Raw genomic sequence first — 25,850 nt, forward strand, 5'->3', positions numbered from 1 at the left:
GAACCCAGATATCTAAAACAACCTTCTTCTAACCAGGAAGAACACAAAACCAATACAGCAAATGAGTTTAAAATATAGTACTGATCACAGTGTTAAAAAGACCCTGACACTGGTGCAGAAACATACCTGTAAACCATTGGCACATTACAAAGAGACAGAGGTAAATCCACACAAGCTATACACACTTAATTTTTGACAAAACTGTCAAAAACATGCACTGGAAAAGTGGGTAAGCTTTTCAATAACTAATGCAAAGAAAGGTGAATATGTACTTGCAGAAAAATAAAATTAGATTCTGATCTGCCACACTGTTAAAAAAAAATTGAAATGGCAACTTCCTTACTTGGGGGAAAATTTATATAGAAATCTATGCTAAATACTTCTTTCAATGGAATTCACTTTTTTTTTCCCATTTCAGATAACACTGCTCCAAAGACATGACCACCCTCCATTTAATGGTAATGAAATCTTCTTAATCTTACAGGATAAAATCAGGAGGGCACAGAACATTGCTGGACACCTTCATTTTGCCTGAGACTGGGCTAAGAGCATTTCACTAACTTTGTGAAGATATCTACACAGGTACCACCAGTATAAATTTATATACACTGAAATTGGAATTAAAACGTTCAGGAATCTGACCTATTTAATAAATAGTAAATTGTACCTTTGTATCAAAGTGTAAAGTATCTCTAAACAGATACCTTTAATAAAGAATATTATTTCTTGGAAAATATTATACATAAATGTCACATTGAATATTTTAAATGAGCTAATTATAACATGAATATATTAAGTGCATAAATATTGTGGTAGGATGACCAAGTGAACTTTTTCACTACATCTATAACATTTCATACTTAAATAATTAGTGATAGGACTTGAGCCTTAGAACTACATGTTACCATAAGCAGAAAGCTCTGTATTGTAAGTGAGGAGTTTCCTGTCCTATGGGATAGATATAATTCCTGCAGAAGTGTGTGATTAACAAGAAACTTGGTGTTCAATGTCTGCTTTTTAATATAAAACAGCACACAATATTTAAGTGCTAAACCATACTAGGAGTGCTGAAAGCAAGTGTATAAAATTAAAGTGCATCATTAAAACTGTATTACTTTTATATGCCTGAAAATTAAGCATGCTATTTATAAATGAAATGATTTCAAATGCTTATAAGTTATAAATAAACATGTTTACAGAAATTAGTATATATATATATATATATATATATGGTGTTACAAACAATTAAAATTCAATTTCATAAGATAAAGATAACGCAGAAAAATTTGGCTCAACCATTTATTGTGTATCAAAAGCTAACTCTGTGATATGTATGCATGAGTGACATAATTGTCGACTGACATAGTAGACACAACATTTTAATAAAGTATAAGTAGATTTGACCTCACATGTGGTAAGCCAGTAGAGAGTTCTTAATTGTTCTTTATTCCTGACTTCTGCTTTATCTAGATTTTCAAATTTCCTAAACTGACCATCATGAGAAATGAAACCATTTGTACCAGAGACTTTATTCTGTGCCTTAGCAGAAATTAACATAGAGTGCCTTCTGCTAAGAGAACCATCAAGTCCCTATCAGAGGAAAGACCATTAAATAGATTTCCTTCCCAAATAAAAACTGCACATTTGTGCTGTATGTAATACTTAATTTCTGCTCCCAAGAGAAGGCATCTCCTTCATCTCTGCTTCTTTGGCCTAGATAATGAAATTAGATTTTATGTGACATCAATGGATTATTCAGCTACTGTTGTCACCACCTCATAGAAGCACAGAAGTCTTCAACATTGTGGTTTACTTCTAATGATGTTTACACTACAATGACAGCATTGGATTGAGATGTGTTGTGTTGAAAAAAATGATCCCCATATAATGGACCACAGCAACTTTCCTAAAATATCTTGCTCAAGTTTTTCTGCTTTCAATAATAGCAAATGTAGTTATTTGCTTATTCTACACCAATGCTGCATTCATAATCTGTTATAAATAATACATTTTTGATATTTTGTCACTATAAATTTTTCTACTTTTCAAATGTTAATGTTTAAAATAATATTTTAGTTGGTACTCTTTAGTTGTCTTATATATTGAGGAACATCACATTGACTATAATAAAGTTTGAACATTTTATAATTTACAAGAGTTTTGATTCACAGTACTAATTAATGGAATTTCAGTTTAAATTCCACAAGTTATTAATTATTATCTATGCAATATGTTGAACGAATAATCTCATCATTCGTATCTTTGGATACAGGTATTAACATATGGTTTCTACAATAGAAAAACAAAGACACTTTGGGAACTCATTACTATAAAATAGAGGTGAATATCAAAATGTACCTTTTAACATAATGAAAATAAGGCAGTACCAGTACTAATTTTTAATGATAAGCACTGAAATCTCAATGTAAGTAGGGGAGAAAAGTTAAGTTATACATTATTATAATTGGTCTTCAATAAAAGTAATTGGGAATGTGTTGAAAAGTATCATTCAATTAGGAGAATGGAATTAAAGTTATACTATTAAAATACACCTTTGTAAATGACTTTGCAAATGCCTCTTATGTAACACCATATCATAGCAACTGATTCTCTAATTTTCTCTATGTCTGTTTAGAATTTAGTCCAGGCATTTAGAAACACAGTTACAACTAGATTCATTAGTTCTAAGCATGTTTAATTGCATGGTAATAAGGTTTTTAAGCACAAGTAGCCAAAATATGGAAACTCTGAAGAAAAAAAAATGAATATTTATTTTAGAACTCTTCTAAGCACTTTCTGCAATAACTGTTTAACACATTTACTGACTTAATGCAACTTTAAAAATATTTTCTTTCATTACTGGCGTGATAAGCAGGAAATAGACCCACAAGTCCTATTATGCTTTAGTTAGTGAAATACTGATATTAACACAGATCCCTATGGAAGTATACATTTCCTTTAATACACTACACATTTTGAAGAGAAGGAAATAAAAGAGAACCAAGAGCTAATAGAATTTAATGCATTAGGAACTGTGTGAGAGTCTGTTTATACTTGAGATAAAATTCTGTGTTAACCATTGCTTGGTTTACCTGTGAGATATATACATACACACATACAAACACATACACACACACACACACACACACACACATATACATATATATGCAATATATATCATATATAACTACAATATATATGATATATAACTATACCCAAATGCTACTGCATTTAAATGCTGTCACCAATAGCATGGTGACGAGAACTTATGTAAATGCAAACTAAAGCAGCATACTAGGCAGCCAATCTCCCTCATTTGCATTTACATCCTTAAACATATGAAACAATTCAAATACTATGATACACAAAGAAAATTGATATTCATAAATATAGTACAAATAGAGTACTATAGTCGAAAACATATTTCATGCAGGATGCTTTTATTTCAACTTATTGTTAAATAAATACAACATTTTTCTTATACAAAAACATCTGACTAATATGCAAAACATGAATGGATTAAAAATTTATTCTGGTACATATATGCTTATACACAGGTATATGTGTGGAAAAAATTAAACATAGCAATGTGTATTGCTTTCATTGAGACACTTGTGTAAAGCAGAAATGTACAAAAGGAGGACCATATTTATCAATAATGAAGTGATTCATTTTTCAACAAAATTTCAGTCCAACAATAATATAAATAGCCATATGTGGCATACATGGGCTACAAAGTGGGTATGGAGAGAAAGTTAGACAAATAGAGCTTAAGCTTTAAGCTGTTTATGCAGAGAGCAGACACAAAGGATGGTGTGGAGAGGAAGATAGTGTAAGTTGTTTACTTAGAGAGTAGATACAAGGATGGTGCTGAGAGGAAGTTAGCTGGGTTGTTTGTATGGAAATTAGACACAAATAGTGCCAAGAAAGTTAGCTCAGGTTGTTTATACTAAGATCAGAAGATGATATCAGCACATAAACAATTTGTAAGTAGGGTGACCTGTGAAATGATTGGTCGGCTCCTTCACCCGCTCCTAGGGTTCTGAGGTTTTTGCTATAAGAGGCTTACTGCCTAACACTTGACTCCCCACTATGTCTGATTATCCTTGGGTAAGAGGGAGGCTGGGGAATGGCCTTGCAGCACACTTATCTTTCCTTGGTTCCAGGCCACCTCTTCACAGGTGACCTAAGTTCCTGGTGGGGCAGGACCCCACAGCCATACATGGGTATTTTAATTACTAGGTTCATAAGAGTTTTTCCCTACTTAAATATCTCAAAACTAAAATAACTGGAATGTCATGTAATAAGGTATAAAACGTTAATGGTGTTTGCTTTATAATATTCATTTTTACTTCATCAATAAAATATTTCAGTCTATATTATGATTAAAATGTATAAAACATGGATACATGAATACTTTTGTGCAAGTTTATCCTCCACTTACAACTCTCTCTTTGCATATTGGTTCTACATTGTTTCATCTGGGAAAATAGAGAGATACAGAATGTTTTAGGTCTATTTCTGGCAGTGAACTTGAATGCTGGAACCCCTTAGGGAAAGGCATGCAGATTACTTAGTCAAATCCTCTTATAAAAATGATAATAAAACACGACTAACACATTAGGTGATGAAAGTGTGCTTAAGACTCGAATCTTCTTACTGGTGTGTACTTCATTATATAAGAGGATTTGAAACAGACCTGATTTGAAACCATAGAGCTGATGAAGGATTACTTTCACAAATAAAACTAGCACCAGCCATGAGAAACCTTCTTTGGAATGGTTGGTCAGGGTAGTCCAAGAAACTTCCTAAACAATATCAACTATTGATGGAGTCCTTCCCTGGCTCTCAGACATTGAAGGTATATCCCTATTCCTGAGGACACTGCATACACAAGCCACAAAATTCTGATGATCCACCTATACCTGGCATGAAAACCTTCTTTCTGCAATGTGTCTTCTAGAGATGCCAAAAACTACTATGCAAACTCTCAAAATCTGTCCTACTCAGCTGCAGAAGTTGTGAATCACAACAATGACCAGCATGGCAAGATATCTAGAAATGTACACTAAGTGACATTCCCTCATAAGTAACTAACAGCAGCGTAATTGGACTGAAGTTCAGTCAACAGGGAGGGAAACATGCCTAGTACTGGAAACAGCTATTTCCCAGGGCTAGTAAGGTCATGGACTTTAGAAAAAGTCTGTTACTATCCATTTCCTATACCAGCATATGTCCTTATTGTATTCTTACTCTTATCCTTATCGTCACAGAAAAGTATAGCACCCCCCCCCCTTCACAAACACACAACATTCACAGAAGCTTCTCTTTACAGCAAGTAGAGATGATCACAGAAACAATAAGTGGACACAATACACAGATCACGAGATCTTGCAGAACCCAACCCCAATGGATACATCTAAAATCACAGCTCCTGTGTCAACAGCTTAGGGAACATTTCATTAGAGGCAACAAATGAATGTAAGAGACAAAATATCAGGAAGTCTGCTGTGAAAGTCTCTCCTAGAAATGACTACATAAACAATAAACATGCTAATGTGGAACAGGGAGATTTCATGAGTTTCTACCTTTAGACAAAATCTATATTTAACTAATGACTGCTGGGAGAGTGAGAATTAGCCACTCTCAGGAATGGACCAGCTTAACTAGTTAACCAATACAAATTTGTCAGAAACAAAACCATACAGAAACAGGAGAGAGAGAGAGAGAGAGAGAGAGAGAGAGAGAGAGAGAGAGAGAGAGAGAGAGAGAGCAAGTGCATGCAAGAAAGTCAGCAAACAGTATTTAGATATTTGTGCATCCATGTCTGTAACAATAATTGTAAAAAGAGGGGCTATCAATTTGAGATTGGGGAACAGCACAGGAGGGTTGCTAAACCATACCTGGGAGTGTCTAGAAGGAGGAAAGGGAAGGGGGAAATGATGCAATTCTTTTTAATTTAGAATTATATATAATTACATAAATATATAAATGGGTTACTTATAGGCCATGCAATGTGTTAAAGGAGACATCTAAGAAGAGACACATCTTTGGTCATAGCTAAAGGACTGTTAACTTTCCATGAAGGTTCTATGTTAATGGAGTTAGAGTGCACACATGAATGTTCCATGTTCACTGAGTCAGAGTGCATTCAGTTTTACCACAATATCCCCAGGGTGTAGTGGGTAGCCATTCCAGCTTTGATCTGGAAGTTCCAAACCCCATAGAGACTTCTGCAACTGTCACTCCTACAAGGCAGGGCCAAGGGAGGCGCCTGGAGACCCAAGATCTGGATGGGTCAGCACTCTCTCTGTTCTGGGACACTGAACGGTGGAGGTGGACCGAGCAGAGCTCCAGAGAACACTGCTGGACTGCAATTCACTTTCCCCAGACCCCCGTGACCTACCTATCCCTTAATTTGTAAGTTACACCATTAAATAAATCTCCTTTTATCTACGTGGAGTGGACTTAATAACTTCACCAATACCAGGGGCTGGCTAGAGCTTCCTGGACTTCTATTTTCTTTTGCAATCCATTTTGATATTCTTTAAATTTTGTAAAACCTGAAAGTTGCATGTTAAATGTGTGTATATTTTGGAAACAAGTACTTAGTTTCCTTGTTTTACTGGAGAGAGATCACTTAGCCAGGACATTTGCTTTCTGTATCTTTTGACATAGGATGAGGAAACAAGACTACTGTGTACTGTTCATTGAAATTTTGGGGTGATACAATATCAATGTTTACCAGGATAAAAGGCAGAAAGAGAGAATTCACAGGTTTATCTGATTAAAGAAAGACATTTAAGACTTTTGGTAATTATGTTAATTTCATTAATTAATACAATATGAGAGACCTGAAAGAATTTCAAACTCAGAAAAATAAATCCCAGGTGAAAACACTGAAGTACCTCATTGTAATGTATTTCATATATTTATAAGCAGTGTATATATGCATATACATGAATATCTTCATGTGTGGTAGCAGAGAATATATTTTACAACTAAATTTATATAAGGTACTAGAAATTCTATTGAATAATTTTCCATTTTTGATGGAAAATAAAAAGTAATATGTAAATCAAAATGCTTGACAATATTATTTAATTAGTACAATATTCAATATTTCTTTTCAAAAGAGTATTATTTAAATGTTATAGTAATATTCAATAGTAATTTTAACAGGTATGAATAATAGAATTAAACAATTATCTTTATATTTACACTGCCTTAGGAAAATAGTTGCAATTTTAAATGCATTTAAATGTCATTATCTTACAATGAGTAAATATAAAAGAGCATCACTTGTATTATTAATAAAAGCACTTGCATAGTAATGTATATAAATTCACTAACCTGTTTTAGGATCCACAGAGAAATAAGGTTGTCCTTGCAGGATACTGTAAACAACACGTGCACTGTTTCCATAGGTGGGGTCATCTGCATCCGTAGCTGTCACCTGTAGAACAGAGGTACCTGTGCATTCAGGAAAACAAATTTTAGTGTGTGATGGCATTTAGCACATGACTCATTTGAACACAGTAAAAGGGTTTGTTTCAGTTTCAATGCATTACTAAAATGACTATGTCCTATTAATTTTAATTCTTTTTTTAAGATTTATTTTTACATTTATTTGTATTTATGTGAATGTGTATCTGTATGTGGGTATATTCATGTGGAAGAGCAGGTGCCCACAAAGCTAGAAGATGGCATTGGATACCCCAGCACTAGAGTTATGGAGAGTTTTGAGCTACCCAACAAAAACAATTGGGAACTGACCTCAGATCTTCTGGAAGAGCAGCCAATGCTCTTGACAACTGAGGGGGGCTGTTCAGCCCCTTGTAAATTACTTCTTAGGTTTGTGTTATATATATATATATATATATATATATATATATATATATATATATATATATATATATATATAAATTGCTTGCTTTCTCTCCATAGTATCAGTAACATGCAAACTCAAACAAAATACATGATAGATGTTGTATTATGATTCCTTAAATCACGACAACATTGAAAAAGTTCTTCTTGATATTTTCTTAATAAGAATGGGCTTTTATTGATGACCTTAAATAAAGTAATATTGAGTATTTTGTTAAATCAAGAGTACAATGAGTCTATGTAGTTCATGAGTTAAGAACATTCTTAATAACGATTGCATAGTGTGTTATTAAAGTGAGAAGATGGACAAATTATATTATCAGTGAAACAACCACTTAACCCATATTTTATCTTGTATTCATTAGTTTATTTATTTTATATACCTTGAATACTGAGTCTCAAACTACCATGATTGATTCAAATTTCATTTATTTTGTGGCTCCTATACAATATGGACATAATTGTCTTTTAAAAACAAATACTAAAATATTTTTTGAAGAGCAGTCCCTTTAAAGTAATTAATAAACATTACAATGCATATTTTGGGATGTGCTATCCTGTTGTTTTTTTTGTTCATACTTTGAGAACCATGTGTTTCATTAAATACATCTGTTTTATATGGGAATTATTCTTAAGTTAAAATTATTCCCCAGCATATGACAGCCAACTATTAAGGGTTGTTCAACTTTATGATTAGTTTGTAAATACTTTACTCTATTAACAAAATTAACTTTACAAATTATCTTATGATGAATACTTCACCACTAGAAAATATTATCTAATACTTAAAACTGTGTATCAAACAAAAACATTTCAACAACCAAAAGAGCCTTCATGGAATTTGTATTAATTCTGGTTCTTGAATATAGAGTGGAATAATTTTCTGTTGTAAATTTTGCAAACATTTATTCTAATATCAGTCTGCTTCAAAATTTTTATTTCCATGTTGAAATCCAGGCACAGAAATAATCAAAGCTGATTCTATGTCTTCAAGGGTTCCTAGAACTCCTGAGAGATTCAGTAAGTTCACTTGAAATTCTTTATTTGCAATGTAAGTGCATATAAATGTCTAATAATGTAATAAATATTTAAGACATATATTTAGGTTTACACAATGAGAATCTGAAATATATATAGATGATGAAGACTATGTCACATCTACATTTAAACTGTAGATTAGTGTAATACACTGGGAACTAAATCCTGGCAGTGGTTCAGAGAAACAGTTGATACAAACTCTAATGTGGAGAAATATGTGAGTGCAGCTGCCTTTAAAAAAAATAAATTCAGGGGGCTGGAGAAATGGCTCAGAGGTTAAGAGCACTGGCTGTTCTTGCAGAGGTCCTGAGATCAATTCCCAACAACACATGGTGGCTCACAACCATCTGTAATGAGATCTGACACCCTCTTCTGGCATACAGGAAGACACTGTATACATAATAAATAAATCTTAAAACAAATTAAAAATAAATAAATAGATAAATTCACAATTGTACTATGACCCAGAAAATTGGGCTAAGGCATTTATGACAAGTAGAGTATATTGATATACAAACATTTTATAAATATTTGTAGAATAATTGTTTGCCATAGTCTTATGCTGGAAATAGACCAAATGTCTTACAGTGGGACAATCATTAAGCTGTACCACGCTATAATATAGCATGTTACTCAAGAAAGAAAGGAAAAATGAATTGGCTACTCATGCATGCATTTATTTAACTAGATCTAAGTTTAAAAGGTCAACCTTGCATGATTTTTACATTGTGTTATTTTGCTCATATGATGCTGAAAAGTATACTAGGACCATATGGTCTGCAGGTCGGGACAGAAGGAAGAAGATTTGGCTCGAGCTTATAAGAAGTGCAAATTTTACAATGCGAAAATGGTTAAGTATTTTGATAATGATGATTCAGTGCATGATGGACTTGTAGCCCCCAAACAACAAACACTCAGGTTGCAATAGACTACGAGGGAGAAGCAGGGATAAAGTAGCAAAAAATATATGAGAACATTGGACACACTAAGTGTACTGAGGAAGAACATGGCCGTGAAAACACGGATCTCCTGTTTGTACTTTCTGCAGCTGTGAGATGAAACTGTTCTGTTGGATGAGTCACCTACTTTACAGAAGTGTGAAACACTGAAAAGGAATAAATGGTAGCTGTCCTCCTTACTGACAGTTAAATTTTAGCAAGACTCTAAAATTAGAAACCAAGAAGAAAAAAGTGAATAATTTCCTATGATATTTGATTCCAGATACATTGTTGAGTGAGGTAAACAAAAAAACATTGTCCATGTTGATTGAATTTGGTATAACTTAATATTTTTGGAGACTCATATATTCCTAATTTTCTACTTGTTGATGCTTAAAAATGAATTAATGGATGAAATATATTGGGTATTTTAATGAATAACATTACTTTTCTTTAAAAGTTCATATGAAACAAAACTTTTTTTTACTTCTTTTAAAAATTGTTTTTGTATGTGTTTTATGTACATACCACCCAGCATGTGTGGAGGTGAGAAAACTTCTGATAGGTTTTTCTCCTCAACATTCCTCTCACAGTGGAGTATGCAACTTCTTCATTCATACATACATTTAGTATATAGCTAAATTATGTCCATGATAAAAAGGAGAAAACTTCTAAATTTTCAAATGAAGATATATAGAATAAGGTCCCCAATTGCACTAATCTGTCAGAATGTTGAAATTGGACTCTAATATCCTCTGAGAAATATTTTGTTTTGATTAATACTTATTAAACCTACATCACATTCCCCAACTCACTGGCTTTTCATTAGAGAAATCCTGCCTAAGTGGATGGAAACATTTTCTGTTTGCAGAAGCATTTCCAGGGAAAAGGGCAATTCTGGCGATGCTGTATTCTGAAGTACATAAGCCATTTCCTATGCAGTATTGTACTCTCAGTATTTCCTGTGGCACACACTTTCTGTTCCCAGTCTAGGGATTAGTTCTCTCAGCTGATGTTTTATACAAATCTGAAAAGATTTACATACATGAAAAAACGCATTCAGAATATCTTTACAATATAACTTAAGTCCTTTTTTTTCCTCTGGAGAATCCACCTTGTCACTCTCTTCGCTTGGCTTTTCTTTGTTCTGATGATTTTTAAATAGCACAAATTTTGTCAAGTTTCATATCAACAAGAAACATATGAGTGGACTTCTTTGAAAGTCTCTAAAGACCAATTTGAAATATTTAACAAGGCATTTTAATACCAAGCAAATACTCTGTGAGATTGCCAATTGCTACACATAATTTGTTAGAGTTCACAACTCTGTTAAAATCCCAAGAGAATCAAGACTAAGCAAAACCTTTGGATAAAAATAAGCTGAAGACTTATGAAGGCTGAAAGACTTCACTGAGGGAAGCTCTTAAGGCTTACGTCTCAGAAGACTTCCCCAGGATTTCAGGTAAAAACAAGACTCAGTATAAATTTTGTGCTACACAGAAGACTAGAATTTCACTAACCGACTAATCACAGTGGACTTATAGTTGTTGTGGACTTCATTCACACTTTATTCATTCAAACGTTATAACATTTTTATAACATTTTCAAAAATATGTCTGAGATGACACTTAAGAAACACCTATGTTGATACCCACAGAAAAATCACTATTTTAGGATCTGGCAAGATGACTTAGATGGACATCTTGCTCGCTGCCAAGCTTACTGACCTGAGATCTATTCTAATTCACATGGTCAAAAAAGAGAGGATCAAATCCCATAAATTGTCTCATGACATACTTATGATGCTCCATGTTCACATGCAGGTGAAACACAGACATGTGCATGCTCATACACACTTACACACACACACACACACACACACACACACACACAAACACACACACATTCAGTCTCTATTTCATTTTATGCTACTATGTGCCTAAATCATGGCCTGTTTATTTTTACATTTTATTTACATACTTATTGAACTATACAATGTGAAATTTCTCATTAGGCAACTAAGTTTTACATTCTCTTCTTTAAACTAAAAAAGGTAATCAATGAAATGATATGTATTTCTTTAAAAAGAATGTGGAAAAGTCATCCCTATAGGTGATAGATTAAATTAAGCTACTTAATTTAATAATGAAATCAGTATATTGAAAATGTTGTACATAATGATATTTACAAATATATGATATTGAGCTTTATAAGATTATACAGTTCAAACTCATCTATCTATTCTGAAAAATATCTATATATTCAGTTTCTCCACCCAGTCATTTTTTTCTTGCCTCTCCTCTTTTCTTGACATTTTTCTCTCAGATATCCCTTCATGGAATTCCATTGCATTTCAGATGCATCTACCTGAATAAAGGTACATTTATTATCTAACTCTATAGACAAAAGACATTTATAAATTCAAAACTCTTGAGAAAAATCAAAATAACATATCAGCTCCAAAAAAATACAAATCCCTTGATGAAAATAACATGGACAAATTGACGAACAATTTAAGATAATGGTTATCACTATGTTCAAACAACTGATAAAAGACACATAAGAATAGAATTTTACTTCATTTTAAAATCTCAACTGAAAAGCAGAAGGTCCTGAAATTTCAAGAAACAAATTAGGAAACTCAGTGGAAAGCTTCACCAAACAGAATGGGTGGTGTTGAAAACAGAGTCAGGGATGGAGCACTTGGCAGATCACTAACATGAATGAAACAGTAAATATCAACAGGAATTGGGTGGAAAATGAGCAAGTTTTGATGCTCTATGGAAAGACTTAGTTTATGATTTATTGGTATCAAACAAGAAGAATATGACAGTGGAGGAACAAAAGAAGTCTTCAACAGAAACATAGAATGAATCTTTCCATACCTGGAAAAAGAGTTCCCTACCTAGTATAAGAGACGGGCAGAACATAACATAGACATAATGAAAAATAATAATAAAAACAAAAAACTCTCCAGGCTTTATTGGAGTTAAAACATTAAAACAGGGAATAGAAAAGCAGTAATGAAAGCTGCAAGTGGGAAAAGTGGAGTCATCTATAAAGGATGCTTACTAGATTAACACTGATTATTTCACAAAAACCTCAAAGCCAGAGGGATTGGGAAGATTTTCTGTAAATTCTGAGAGACCACCAATGTTAACCCAGACTATTATACCCCAAAACTATTATTTAATAGTTAAAGATAAGTTAAAACTTTCCATGATAAAAACAAATTAATTTATGAGAACAAAACCAACTCTACAAAAAAATACTCGAAGGAATACTTCAATCTGAAAAAGAAAAATCAACCTGCCCAAGGGTTTTTAGAGAAGAAATAAATGTATCAGTACAGTTATTCAAAAAAGATATGAAAAATACTCAAAAATCAATAAAATTACAGATATTAAAACACACATCTCAGTATCTCTGACTAAAAAGACACAGACTAGCAGACTGGATGAGAAGACAGGATCCATTTTGTTGTTACCCTCAAGAAACACTTTAATGCCAAATAAAGGATGGCTAAATGTATTCTAAGCAAATGAAACTAAGAAACAAGTACACACAGCTATTTTAGTATCAGGAAAAAATAACCGTCAAACAAAAGTTTGTCAATTAGAAGATTTTCACAAACAATAAGAAGACTTCCATAGTTATTAAAGGCAAAATCTACCAACAGGACATTACAATCCCACAAAATAAACATCCTAGACAGAGGGGACCCAAATTCATACAAGAAGCAGTATTATATTAAAAACTGCAGCTTAACCTCAACATTATGATAGTCAGTGAATTCAACACTCAACAGTATCCTGAATTACACAGGTCATCAAGAAATACCATCACCAAAAACAAAAATCTAAACACAGTAACCGAAAATTAAATGACCACATAAATAAAATGGATGCAATAGATCAATAGAAAATGGTATTCAAACACTACAGAGCACAAATAATTCTCAACAGTCAATGAGACTTTCTCCAAAACTGATCAAATATTAGACTATGAAATAGCATTATTTGAATGTAGGAAAACTGAAGTCACATCCTGCATTCTATCTGAGCACAATGTACTAAAGCAGATAAATTAAATTAATTGTAATAGAAACAACATGAATTACACAACCTCTTGAAAATTTAACATCCAACTACAAAGCACGGTTGAGTCAGGGATGAAACCAAGAAGGAAATTTAAAAATTCATAGAACCAAAAAAAAAAAGTGTATACAAAAAAATATGAGAAACAATATAGTTAGACCTCTGAGCAATTTAGAACATTAAGTGCTTACATAAAAAATTAAATATCTAAAATTAATAAATTGATGCAACTGAAAATTTTGGGAAAATAAGAATAAGTGACTGTGGTGGTATTTGTTCCCCAAAATATTGTGTACTCTAATAAATTTATCTGGGGTCAGAGAACAGACAGCCACTAGATACAAAGGCTAGAAAATGGTAGCACTCACACCTTTAATCCTAGCATTCCAGAGATAGAAATCCCTCTGGATCTCTGTGAGTTCAAGGCCACATTGGAAATAGCCAAGCATGGTGACACACGCCTTTAATCCCAGAAGGCCAGCCTTTAATCCCAGGGAGTGGTGGTAGAAAACAAAAAGATATATAAGGCGTGAGGACCAGAAACTAGAAGATTTGGCTGGTTCAGCTTTTGGCTGGTTAAGCATTTGGCTGGTTAAACTTTCAGGCTTTGGAGCAACACAGTTCAGCTGAGATTCATTCTGGATAAGGACTCAGAGGCTTCTAGTCTGAGGAAACAGGACCAGCTGAGGAAATGGCAAGGTGAGATAGCTGTGGCTTGTTCTGTCTCTCTGATCTACCAGCATTGACCCCAATAACTGGCCTCGGGTTTGATTTTATTATTAAGAACTTTTAAGAATCCTCCTACATCTGGCGCCCAACGTTCGTGTTACAAATTCATGAAAAAGCTGTTTTCCTGTGGCCTTGTGAGCCCCAGCTCAGGCCCAAGCTACACTCAGCCGGTTGTGGTGGCACACACTGGTAGGATTTGCTGAAGGAAACAGAGGCAGGAAGATCCCGAGTTTTAGGTCAGCCTAGGAGGCTTGGGAGAAGCTTTGGCCTGGACTGAGACACAAACAGTGTTGGGACCATGGAAGCAGTGGCTACTGCTCCACGTTGCCAGCTCCTTCTCATCGTGTTGGTGACTGCGGTGATGCTGCTACCTGGGACGAAAGGTTTACTGCTGCTGGTTCAGAGAAGAATTGCCAGGACCATCGTGTTACAGGAAAGCATCGGCAAAGGTCAGTTTGGAAAAGTTTGGCAAGACAAGTGGTGGGGAGAAATTGTTGTGAAGATTTTCTGTTCTAGGGAAGAATGTTCATGGTTCTGAGAGACAGACATTTATCAGACTATGATTGCTCCAAACCACAGAGGAGGCAAAAAAAAAAAAAAAAAAAAAGAGCCTGCATGGAACCATGACCACACCTAACAGCAACTTTGAAATCTTCAAAAGGACTATGGTAAAGCCATTAAGCTGATTAACACCACAGAAAGATCTGCTTTGGACTACAAACTGCTTACGACAATTTTGAGATGGCTAGCTGAGATGATCCAGCCTGACAGACTACTTGAACAAAGACTTGAAACAAGCCCTGAACTTTCCTTTTATACAGAGACTGGACAAACGATACAGGACTTGATGATTAACCCCAAAATTTTCTTTTCAAGATTCCCTAAAGATATCTTCACCCCTAGAAAGCAAAAAGAAAAAGAGAATATAGATATGAGATAGATCATTGAATCTACTCTGAGAAAAAAGATAAAGAAATAATAGGATAAATAGGTAGATCATTGAATCTACACTGAAGAAAAAGGGGAAGATATAAAAATGACAAAAGGTAGACTACTGAATCTATTATGAAAAGATAAAAGAGAGAATATGGATATGATAAGATAAAAAGGGAGATTATGGAATCTACTTTTAAAAAGGAACTACTTGTTTTAAATAAGATAAGTAATGAAAATTTTTTGGTCTGAGTTTATCAGATGTTACTGGACTGGACATTGTTAATATATATAATGGAGTTTTTTGTCTGGATCTGTCAAATGTTAATGGACTAGACATTGTTAATGTAATCTTGACTGTATATTGCATATACTTATTGAAGATAGTTTTTCTTGTATTAGTTATAAGCTTTTTTAATTTTAGACAAAAAGAGAGGAAATGTGGTGGTATTTGTTCCCCAAAATATTGTGTACTCTAATAAATTCATCTGGGGTCAGAGAACAGACAGCCACTAGATACAAAGGCTAGAAAATGGTGGCACTCACACCTTTAATCCTAGCATTCCAGAGATAGAAATCCCTCTGGATCTCTGTGAGTTCAAGGCCACATTGGAAATAGCCAAGCATGGTGACACACGCCTTTAATCCCAGAAAGCCAGCCTTTAATCCCAGGGAGTGGTGGTAGAAAGCAAAAAGATATATAAGGCGTGAGGACCAGAAACTAGAAGATTTGGCTGGTTCAGCTTTTGGCTGGTTAAGCATTTGGCTGGTTAAGCTTTCAGGCTTTGGAGCAACACAGTTCAGCTGAGATTCATTCTGGATAAGGACTCAGAGGCTTCTAGTCTGAGGAAACAGGACCAGCTGAGGAAATGGCAAGGTGAGATAGCTGTGGCTTGTTCTGTCTCTCTGATCTACCAGCATTGACCCCAATAACTGGCCTCGGGTTTGATTTTATTATTAAGAACTTTTGCCGGGCGGTGGTGGCGCACACCTTTAATCCCAGCACTCGGGAGGCAGAGCCAGGCGGATCTCTGTGAGTTCGAGGCCAGCCTGGGCTACCAAGTGAGTCCCAGGAAAGGCGCAAAGCTACACAGAGAAACCCTGTCTCGAAAAACAAAAAAAAAAAAAAAAAAAAAAAAGAACTTTTAAGATTCCCGCTACAAGTGACATCTAAAACCATACATGAGAAGAGATAATCCAAAAGAGGGATTAATTATGAAATTAATGAAACAAACAAAAATCCAAAGAATCAATGAAGAGTGATTGACAAGTTTAACTATAATTCAACTACACATTCTCAGATTTCAACTGAGTGAGAAATGAAGAACTGAGTAATTATAAGTTGCTACACATGAGGTCTCCCTCACATGCTTTGAAGTTTTGGTCACTGACTAAATCTACATATAAGCTTACTTATCTGCCTGTCATCTATTTATATATCTAATCTCCAAGGTAAGAAATATTGTCTTTAATTTGATTTATTTTAATAGATACTGCATACTTAAAATAACAGTATCACCCATTTGATACTTTTCTGTTCACTGTATTTCAAACATTCTAGATCACATAATTAAATACTGTAATCTCAGGTGGGAATTGTTCTCACACTCAGCACAGAAAAAATAAAAGAAACATCATATGTTATTGAAAAAACAACAACAACAAGCAATTCATACCTAAGATATATTTTAAGCAATGTGATAATAAATGGCATAATCTCAAATCTTTTATAGCATTTTTAATGCAATGCATTGACAACAAAACACTAAAGTAACAGTGTTGCTGAGACAGGAGGTTATGTGATGGCCTCTTTCCCAGAGGAATTTCAACTGGCAGCAGGAATATGCCAGCAACATTGTACAGTTTGAAATAGAATTTAGGACCTGATGTTTAAAGCCTCTCAATTATAGGTGCCACTTGTTCATGCAACCACAAATATGTGACATATACCCCTGACATATCTAATTTTGACAAGTCTCAGATTATATTCCAAAATAAATACTTATCATAAAGATTTCAAAATGAACTGAAAATCAGAAGGCGGCACATCAATAGTTGATAACGTATTGTAAAATTAAATTATAGAAGAGCTGAAAGTATTGAAATGAAATAAAGATAGTAAAAGCAGGCTGTGTGTGTGTGTGTGTGTGTGTGTGTGTGTGTGTGTGTGTCTATCTGTATTTAATAATGATGAGTGGTTTTTTTTAAAGAGAGGTTTTGTAAATTCAAGAGCAAATATTGACTGGAAAAAGACACTTGGAAACTGTAAGTTAAAACGTCAAAACAAGAAAGTGTTTATAACATCTCCCTTGAAAACAAAGAAAAAAATACTTTCATTCTATCGTAGTGCCTCTTGTCTTCCTTTAATTTATTAACGTTTTAAGAAATGTTTTCCACACTGTGAATGTTGGTAAATAAGGATGAATGAGAAGATATTTCAGTTAACCAAGATGTCCACTATAGGAGGGAATAAAAATAATTACACACTTGTGTTCCCTAGGCAAGTCTTCTAAAGTCCTATAAAGTTTTTTGTGGGAAAAGATTAAGTTAAATTTAAAATCACTAAAATTCAGTGAAGAATAAAATCATTTTAATATGAAAACTAAACATTGGGCCAGGGATAGGTTTCATGGGCACAAGTTCTTAGTGAACGATGTTGAGGACCAGAGTACCCAGCAATCTTGTAAATGGCTAAGGCATGATGTCATATAAACAGGGGACTCTGACACTTGGGGGCATGGCATGGAGAAAGGAGAAATAACGGGGCTTGTTGGATTCCCATAAGCTCCAGGTTAATGAGAGATCTTTTTTTCCCCCAAAATAATAAAACAAATAGTACCAGAGCACACACTCTGTCTTTTCCTCTGCCCCCCCACGTGCAAGGGTGTTTGCTTACACACACACACACACACACACACACACACACACACACACACACATCCATACCCTCCCCCTCATACACACACACATTCTTTCTCTCATACACACATACAATTTAAAATAAATAAAAAGGAAGGAAAATTAAATGTATCCAAGTGTTTGTCCAGTAAATCAATAGATTGAGTAGATCTCTCCACTGCCATCAAATAAGTGTGTAACTTACCTTGAATTATTTCATATTTTCTTCATTTACTCTCTCTTATAGTGGTTGTGCATGTGTGTGTATATGTGTGTGTATGTGTGTGTGTGAATATCAGTTTCCTACAAAGAAGACTATATCCTTGACAATAATCCTTTGTCACACATAAAGATACTACATATGGCTTTAATTTGAGCTAGTTATGGCCTATAAAATGCCAAAATTATTTATTATAGTCAGGTATTTGGTGTTATGAGAGTTTTCAATTTCATGAAGGAATTCTAAGACTTGTCTATTTCTAAAAAGGAAAAAGGAAAACAAAAAACTCAGCTTACCATAAAATTCAAACCACTGAATGAAAGTAAGAAACTAGTTTAAATTATTTGAGCCTTCTTAAATTTATAATTTAAAAATGTAATCATAAATATGAAAAGATAAGATACATTATTACCAAATTAAGTTACCACGCAACTTGCTCACATATCCAAACAATGTCTTGCATATATTAAGGGTCTGTATTTCTATGAAATTCTTTTTTTTTTTTTAAATTTAGAATGAGCAGCCATGGGGTAATAGAATAAATATTGAGAGAATATTTGCTTCAAGTGAGGAGGTTACAAAAATTATCCAACTAAAATGAAGTAATGGTAGAACTCCTGAGGCTCCTCTTCAAATATTTCCTTCCATTCTGGGCTTGGCTTTTTCTTTCTGTCAGTAACATCCTTCAATGCAAATACTATAAATTAAAAACAAAATCCACTAAGCTTCTCTCTCAGGCTCTGGAAATGATGCCCCATAAGCACAGGTTAAAGAGAACCCAGGCCTGCCCCTCTGAGCTGAGCAAAATATGGGTATTATTTTCAAGACACCTGCTGAAACCTAACTCAAGACAACAGAATCACAGGCCACTCTTCACAAGCTCAGCATCAGTTTGAGCTTTGAGAAGATGCAAGCCAATTGTCTGTGATCCCACATAATAAAGTTCTGGCTATTGAGCCATAAATAAACAAGATTAATATTGCTCTGAGCCACAGTCTTTTATTTGTTTGTTTTTGAATTTGAAACATCATCGTGTGGGATCATGTGTTTAGAAACTCGATCCTTCACTGTTGGTGTTCCTACAGAAGCTGTGGAAACTTTGGGAAAATGTAAAGCTTTGGTGGACAAAAGCAGACCACTGAGAACCAGTCTTGAAACACGATATTCAGATTCACATCCAAAATATGCCAGGACAATAGACAATACTTTCTGATTTTGAACATAGTGTGGACAGCTTTCTTCTGGCACTGACACCACACCCTTCTTTCCATAAAGGACTGTATCACCTCAAACTGTGAACCAAAAAAAAAAAAAAAAAAAAAAAAAAAAAAGAAAATCCTTAAGCTTTTTTTTTTTTAAATAGGGTATTTGGTCACAGCAAAAGTAACTAACTCAGTCACTAACTCTTGAGTTGCATTTTGTATAAGACAAAAGCTAATATTTAAGAAAAGTTATCAGAAGAAAGAAAGAAATGAAAGAAGGAAGTTACATAACTTGGAAATTTGTGTCCGATGGGTTGTTCTTCCTATCCACCAGATTAATTTTCAAATACAAGCCATCTACCTTGTGAACTGTAATACAAGCCTCATGTTATTAAAATCATATCGTCCTGGAGACTATGTCTCCAGGGTGATCATAAGAGTACGGTTCTTGAATCCTGGCAGGTGTCCAGAATGAGGCTCCCAAGATGCTTGGGCTGATCTAAATCAAGGTCCCAGCAACCAGTGCAATGAGTCAGTGCACAGCTGATGTGGATCGTTGTTGCTGTGCAACAAGGAACACACAAAAAGAGGCCCTGTGGCTTTTAAGACTGGAGGGGAAATACAAAGACAAAAAGAGAGCATTTCATTACATCACTCAGAACAAGCAACACAGTGAGTTTAAGGACTGTAAGTAAAGCAAATTGGATTTCAGTACCTGAAAACTTGCCAGTGTCCCACCAAAACTAAAGTTTATGAATGATATACTCATAATTCTTTACATTAAATATAATAGACTAATAATCACTATTTCTATAATCTGTTCTAATGACTAAAGATCTTAGTCATTTCAGAGATACTTTTCCTGTGAGAAAAGTATCATTTACATCCTCTATTCATTTCTCAGGTGCCCATATTTAACTCACCACTGACTCAGAAAACAGGTAGTATTCTATGTATTTGGACTATGGTTAGACATAATACTGAATAGTGTCACCATTTAGTATCAGATGTGAAATGACTAGACAGTTTATAAAATTAAAGAAATAATTTGGAACATTATGAAAATTTACCCTCTTTCTGCAAGCTGCAGGAAAATTTAATAGAATCCAGCTACTATCACAAAAGCTACTACTTGGAAAGGTCAAGGACTTTTCCAAAGGTCAAGCCATGGCTTAAGAAGTCTTGTTAGTATTTTAGCTTTTGTATATATGTTAGCTGATTCCTACAATAATTCTCTTGTATGCGATGTGTGGATCCAAGAACTTCTAACAGTGTATTTATCTAAAATGCCTAACAAGCACTGAAGGCCAAATGATCTCCTAAACTAAGGTAACACCCTTATAGAAACACCTGTCTCCTAGGTTAGGAGGATAGCTTTATTTCTTTTGCAATTTAAGCTGAGACCCTCCTTTCTCATACAGCCTTGCTAATATTATAGACTCTTAACTTCTTAACTAACCACTTCTAGGAACATACACTTGAGAACATAAATCCCCTTTTTTTGATATACTAACTGATATTAGCTCTCAGTTGACCTCTTCCTTTAACCACTCCCCTTTTGGGTTGTGAAAGGAAGCCTATTGGTCACTGCTTGAGGAAAACTCTTATCTGTCTTTTTGAGCCTGCAAGAATTCAAGCCTGGTGACCTTGCTCTGTCAGAGGATTGCTATTGCTTGGGTTTATAAATGAATACAAGAGAACTAAGAGGTATAAGGAAATTGGAGGAAGATTTGAGAGAGAGGACTTGAAGACGAGATGGAGAATAGAATAGAGAATAGAAGAACTAGATGGGTAAGAACTGGAGAGGAACGAACTAGATGGAGGAGAACTAGATTGAAGGACTAGAAGAGAGTACTAGAGGGACGAGATGGAAGATGAGGAAGAGCCAGATGGGGAAGAACAAGATGAGGAAGAATAAGATAAGAATAAAGGAGATGGGAAAAAACTAAGATGGGAAAGAACTAGATGGATGAGAAACTAGATGGGTCAGAACTAAGATGAGAGAATAAAGATATAACATAGATGGGACAGCAGATAAATGTAGAGAGAAATCAGGCAAGAAAGGAGCTAGACATGAGAGCAGAATAGAAGCTGTGTAGAGAACTGACTCAGAAGAATAAAGTTTATGGACTAAAAATTTCTGTATACATAGATTCGTTGCTTATACTCAAAGACTAATTATTAGCTCATTGTAGATTCTTCTAGGACTCTGGGATAGGTCTATTGAGACGCAGGAACCACATAGTCCACATTACCCTCTCAGTTATTGAAAAAAAAATTAAAACAGAGATAGAAGGGAGAACTGACTGTCATCATCATTCCTCTTTGGTTAGAGGATATCCTCCAGAGGTTCATGTTCTGGATGCTTGGTCCCCAGTGTGGTGATGCTGAGACATGAGTTGACTATCAAGAAGAGTTGGCGTGTGATGACACTAAATCACTGGGGAGTCACTGTCTTTAAGGAACTAAAGTGGCTCTTATGGTACCATAGTTAGTTCTCCAGAGACTTGATATCTAAAAATGTACTCATTCCTCAGTCCCACAAGCTCTCCACCATTGTACTACAGTTCACATGTAGTGCTTGGAGGGCCATTATATGTCAGCCCAAATGACCTTGCGCACTCAACTTCAAAATTGTACGGTCTTTTGTTTACTTGTTACTAAGGCTCAGACATTTAATGTAACAACAGAAATGGACCAAGATGATCATTAGCACCAGGGTGATGATGCAGTGCAATTATGAACAAAAGGACAAAATCCTAAATTTGAGTTGATGAAATTTATATAATTTTATTCAGGATAGATACAGGAAACAATTGACTTGAATAGTGTTACAACATATTTTTTCAAGTACTCTTCCTCTATGAAAACTATTAAATATGTATAGATGTGATTATACTACTATATACATATATATGCAAGTATATAGCTACACTAGATTTATTTACTGCAGATAACCAAAATAAGGGTTATAAAATCAAATCTTTGAAGTTGGTGATTCCTGAATCTCAACTACTCAAACACTGCTCTTCATTCTGTAGCCAAAATTGACTAATTTCATCCATAAGTTTGCCTCTATTATAGGTTATTATTCATTTTAATATGAAAATAAATATTTCAACACTAAATTGCATGTAGAATAATTTGGGTCATAAAATAGGTGATGAGCATTCTAGCACTGTGAAATTCACTTTGTATGGAATTATAAATTATACATTATGTTATTTTATTCATACTTCTATATTTTGTCATTCTCTTTTCTTGCATGTCCCCTGTGCTAGCAATTTTCAACTGATAATTGAGAATGACTCAAATTTTCCTTCTGAGAACATTTAGCAATATCTGGAAATACCTGGTTTGAGTGTAGTGTGAAGGGTGTTACTGGTACTGTGTATTAGTGGCCAGGAATGATGCTAATAATCCTCCTTTGAGCAGGGCAGCTGCAAAAGGTCAAGACTGGGAAGTGTGCTGATCTCAAATATGGTAACAGTTTAAATTACATTGTGTAAATGAAAAAAATGAGAAGAAACTTTATATAAGAATATTTTTCAAAAATATTTTGATTTATTTTCGCATCTATATTAAACCATCTATACTTCCATCTCTGTTTTATTTGATAAGGAACTTACAAACACAGTAGACTTCTCAGACTGAGAATGTTTAGTTACAAGAACAATCTATTAAAATCCTGAAAACTAAGCAAATTTTAGATACTATGCTTTGTGTTCTCATTGCATATTTTGCAAAGATGTGTAGACAATATTAGCACAATGTTTTTATTATATAACAACACACACACACTCACACACTTATATTCACAATACTAAACTGACTAATATCTAATAGTGGAAAAAGGAATATTTGTCATCACTTTTCTACTTAAAATGAAATGTCCACCTACTTTAATCCTGTTTCTAACTGATAACTCTTATGCATTGTGAATAATCCATTATGACAACTTCTCTAATCTACAAACTGAGCTTCCTTTCAACTCTATACAATTAGACCAGGCACAAACACTTATGTCAAGGCTGAAGGAGGCAATGCAATGGGAGAAGAGTCCTAAGAACAGGCAGAAGGGTCAGAGACTCCCTCACTCCCACTATTAGGAGTCCTGCTAGTATTTCATAGATAACAGATTTACATAGTCTTTAAAAAGGGTGATTTTCTTCCCTTCAAGATAAAATCATAACCCACTTTTCAGAAACAATGAATTTCATCAGTGTATGCATACATGTTTTCCCCTTCAAATATTTTCTGTTCATGTGTATGAATATTCTCAAATACAGGCTCATTCTATAGTATAAAGTAAAAGTTGTTTTAGGTTCAGTTAAGGAAATTTTTGTGTAAGAATATGTGTGTATTCTGTTTCCTACTTTCACATTGTATATAATTTTGCAAGGGATATTAATGCAGATATAGTCTATATATATGTATATATATATATATGAGAGCATTTATAAAATATCTCTGCAAAATACTGATGATTTCATTTCAGAAAAGCAGGAAAATCAATCAATATGATAAATACACTTAAAAATCATATTGAATCCTAATATTTTATAATCCAATTAACAATATTTTTAAGTAGGAGTTAGACAAAATATATCTAGTATGGCAGAATACTGCTATTACTAAAAGTCAAAGTCATTAATCAAATATCCATATGCCAGGTAAAGATTATCTTTTTATGAGTCATTGAACAGGAAAACCACATTGAGACCTATAAAAACATTATAGGTTCTTGGCACTGCTCTTGGATGCCCTTCAGAACTAAATGATAAGAGTCTATTCCTAGCCAGGCGGTGGTGGCGCACACCTTTAATCCCAGCATTTGGTAGGCAGAGGTAGGCATATATCTGTAAGTTCGGGGCCAGCCTGGGCTACAGAGTGAGTTCCAGGAAGGGCACAATGCTACACAGAGAAAGCCTGTCTCGAACCCCCTGACCCCCCCAAAAAGAGTCTATTGCTGAAGACACCACATATTTTTGGGGAATATTAGGTCACACTGTGACCCCAAGTTTGCATTTGCATTAATTAAGTAAACTCAATCTTGGGTCAAGAGACTGCATTTAAAAAATAGTTGACAGAAAGTAATCATAGAATACTGGGGGACATCCAGGAGAGATAGAGGGACACAGGAAATACTAGGGTGCTGTTTGAAGTGGCCACTTTTTGTGATTTGGCAAAGCAAAACATGGGTCTCTCATGTATGCTAGCAAGAAGAGAAGGTTAGCCAGTTGCTACTCAGCCTCTCTGAGCTCACAGGTTTTCACCTCACCCTGGGAATCTTGAGTTACATTCATAATTAGAACAATAGAGATTTGGTTAAAGCTACCTTTAGCAACAGTGACAGGGTCAGTGCCTGTGGGAGCAGAACTGTCTCTGGTCTGCAAGCCTGAAGTGCCAGGCTACGGCTAGATAATCAGGGCTAATACTGCAGAGTTGCAAACAATGGCTAAGACAGCGGTAGATTACAGTGCAGCCACTGGGCCAAAGTTAGAAAAACATATTTTCATGACTATTACAGAAATCAAACAAGAACTTAAACTTTCATAGTCTGGTATACTGTTAGGTAGACACTAACAGTTAACCAGCAGAGAACTCCTAGAACTACCACACCAACTTGCCAGGTAAAATACACCCACTAATTTAATAGTGGCAAAATTGTTATGGGAATAACCCTTTCACTCTGTGATTGGACTTGAAGCCCACTCCATGGATGGATATTCATTACTGGTATCGACAAAACTACATGGTGAGGAGGTACTAGGCCCTACTGTGAACATACTACTATTTTAGTATATAATATTTTATTACTCCCTTAAGAATTTCAGAAAATATATTGTGCTCATAATAACCTCAATTCCTCCTCCTAATACTATATATATATATATATATATATATA

At 34.5% G+C, this 25,850-nt stretch overlaps 1 protein-coding gene across 8 annotated transcripts in view; it reads right to left on the reverse strand.

Moving 5' to 3' along the window:
• Cdh18 (cadherin 18) overlaps positions 1-25,850 on the reverse strand; it is an 860,101-nt gene that overhangs the window by 179,780 nt on the left and 654,471 nt on the right. For all 8 annotated transcript variants that reach the window (XM_016000295.3, XM_042261387.2, XM_016000299.3 and 5 more), the window contains one exon: positions 7,354-7,473. In XM_016000295.3, coding sequence (XP_015855781.1) covers positions 7,354-7,473 — 120 coding nt within the window. The remainder of the gene's footprint in view (positions 1-7,353; positions 7,474-25,850) is intronic.

The sequence above is a fragment of the Peromyscus maniculatus genome, chromosome 15, assembly GCF_049852395.1.
Source record: "Peromyscus maniculatus bairdii isolate BWxNUB_F1_BW_parent chromosome 15, HU_Pman_BW_mat_3.1, whole genome shotgun sequence".
In the NCBI taxonomy this organism is placed as follows: Eukaryota; Metazoa; Chordata; class Mammalia; order Rodentia; family Cricetidae; genus Peromyscus; species Peromyscus maniculatus.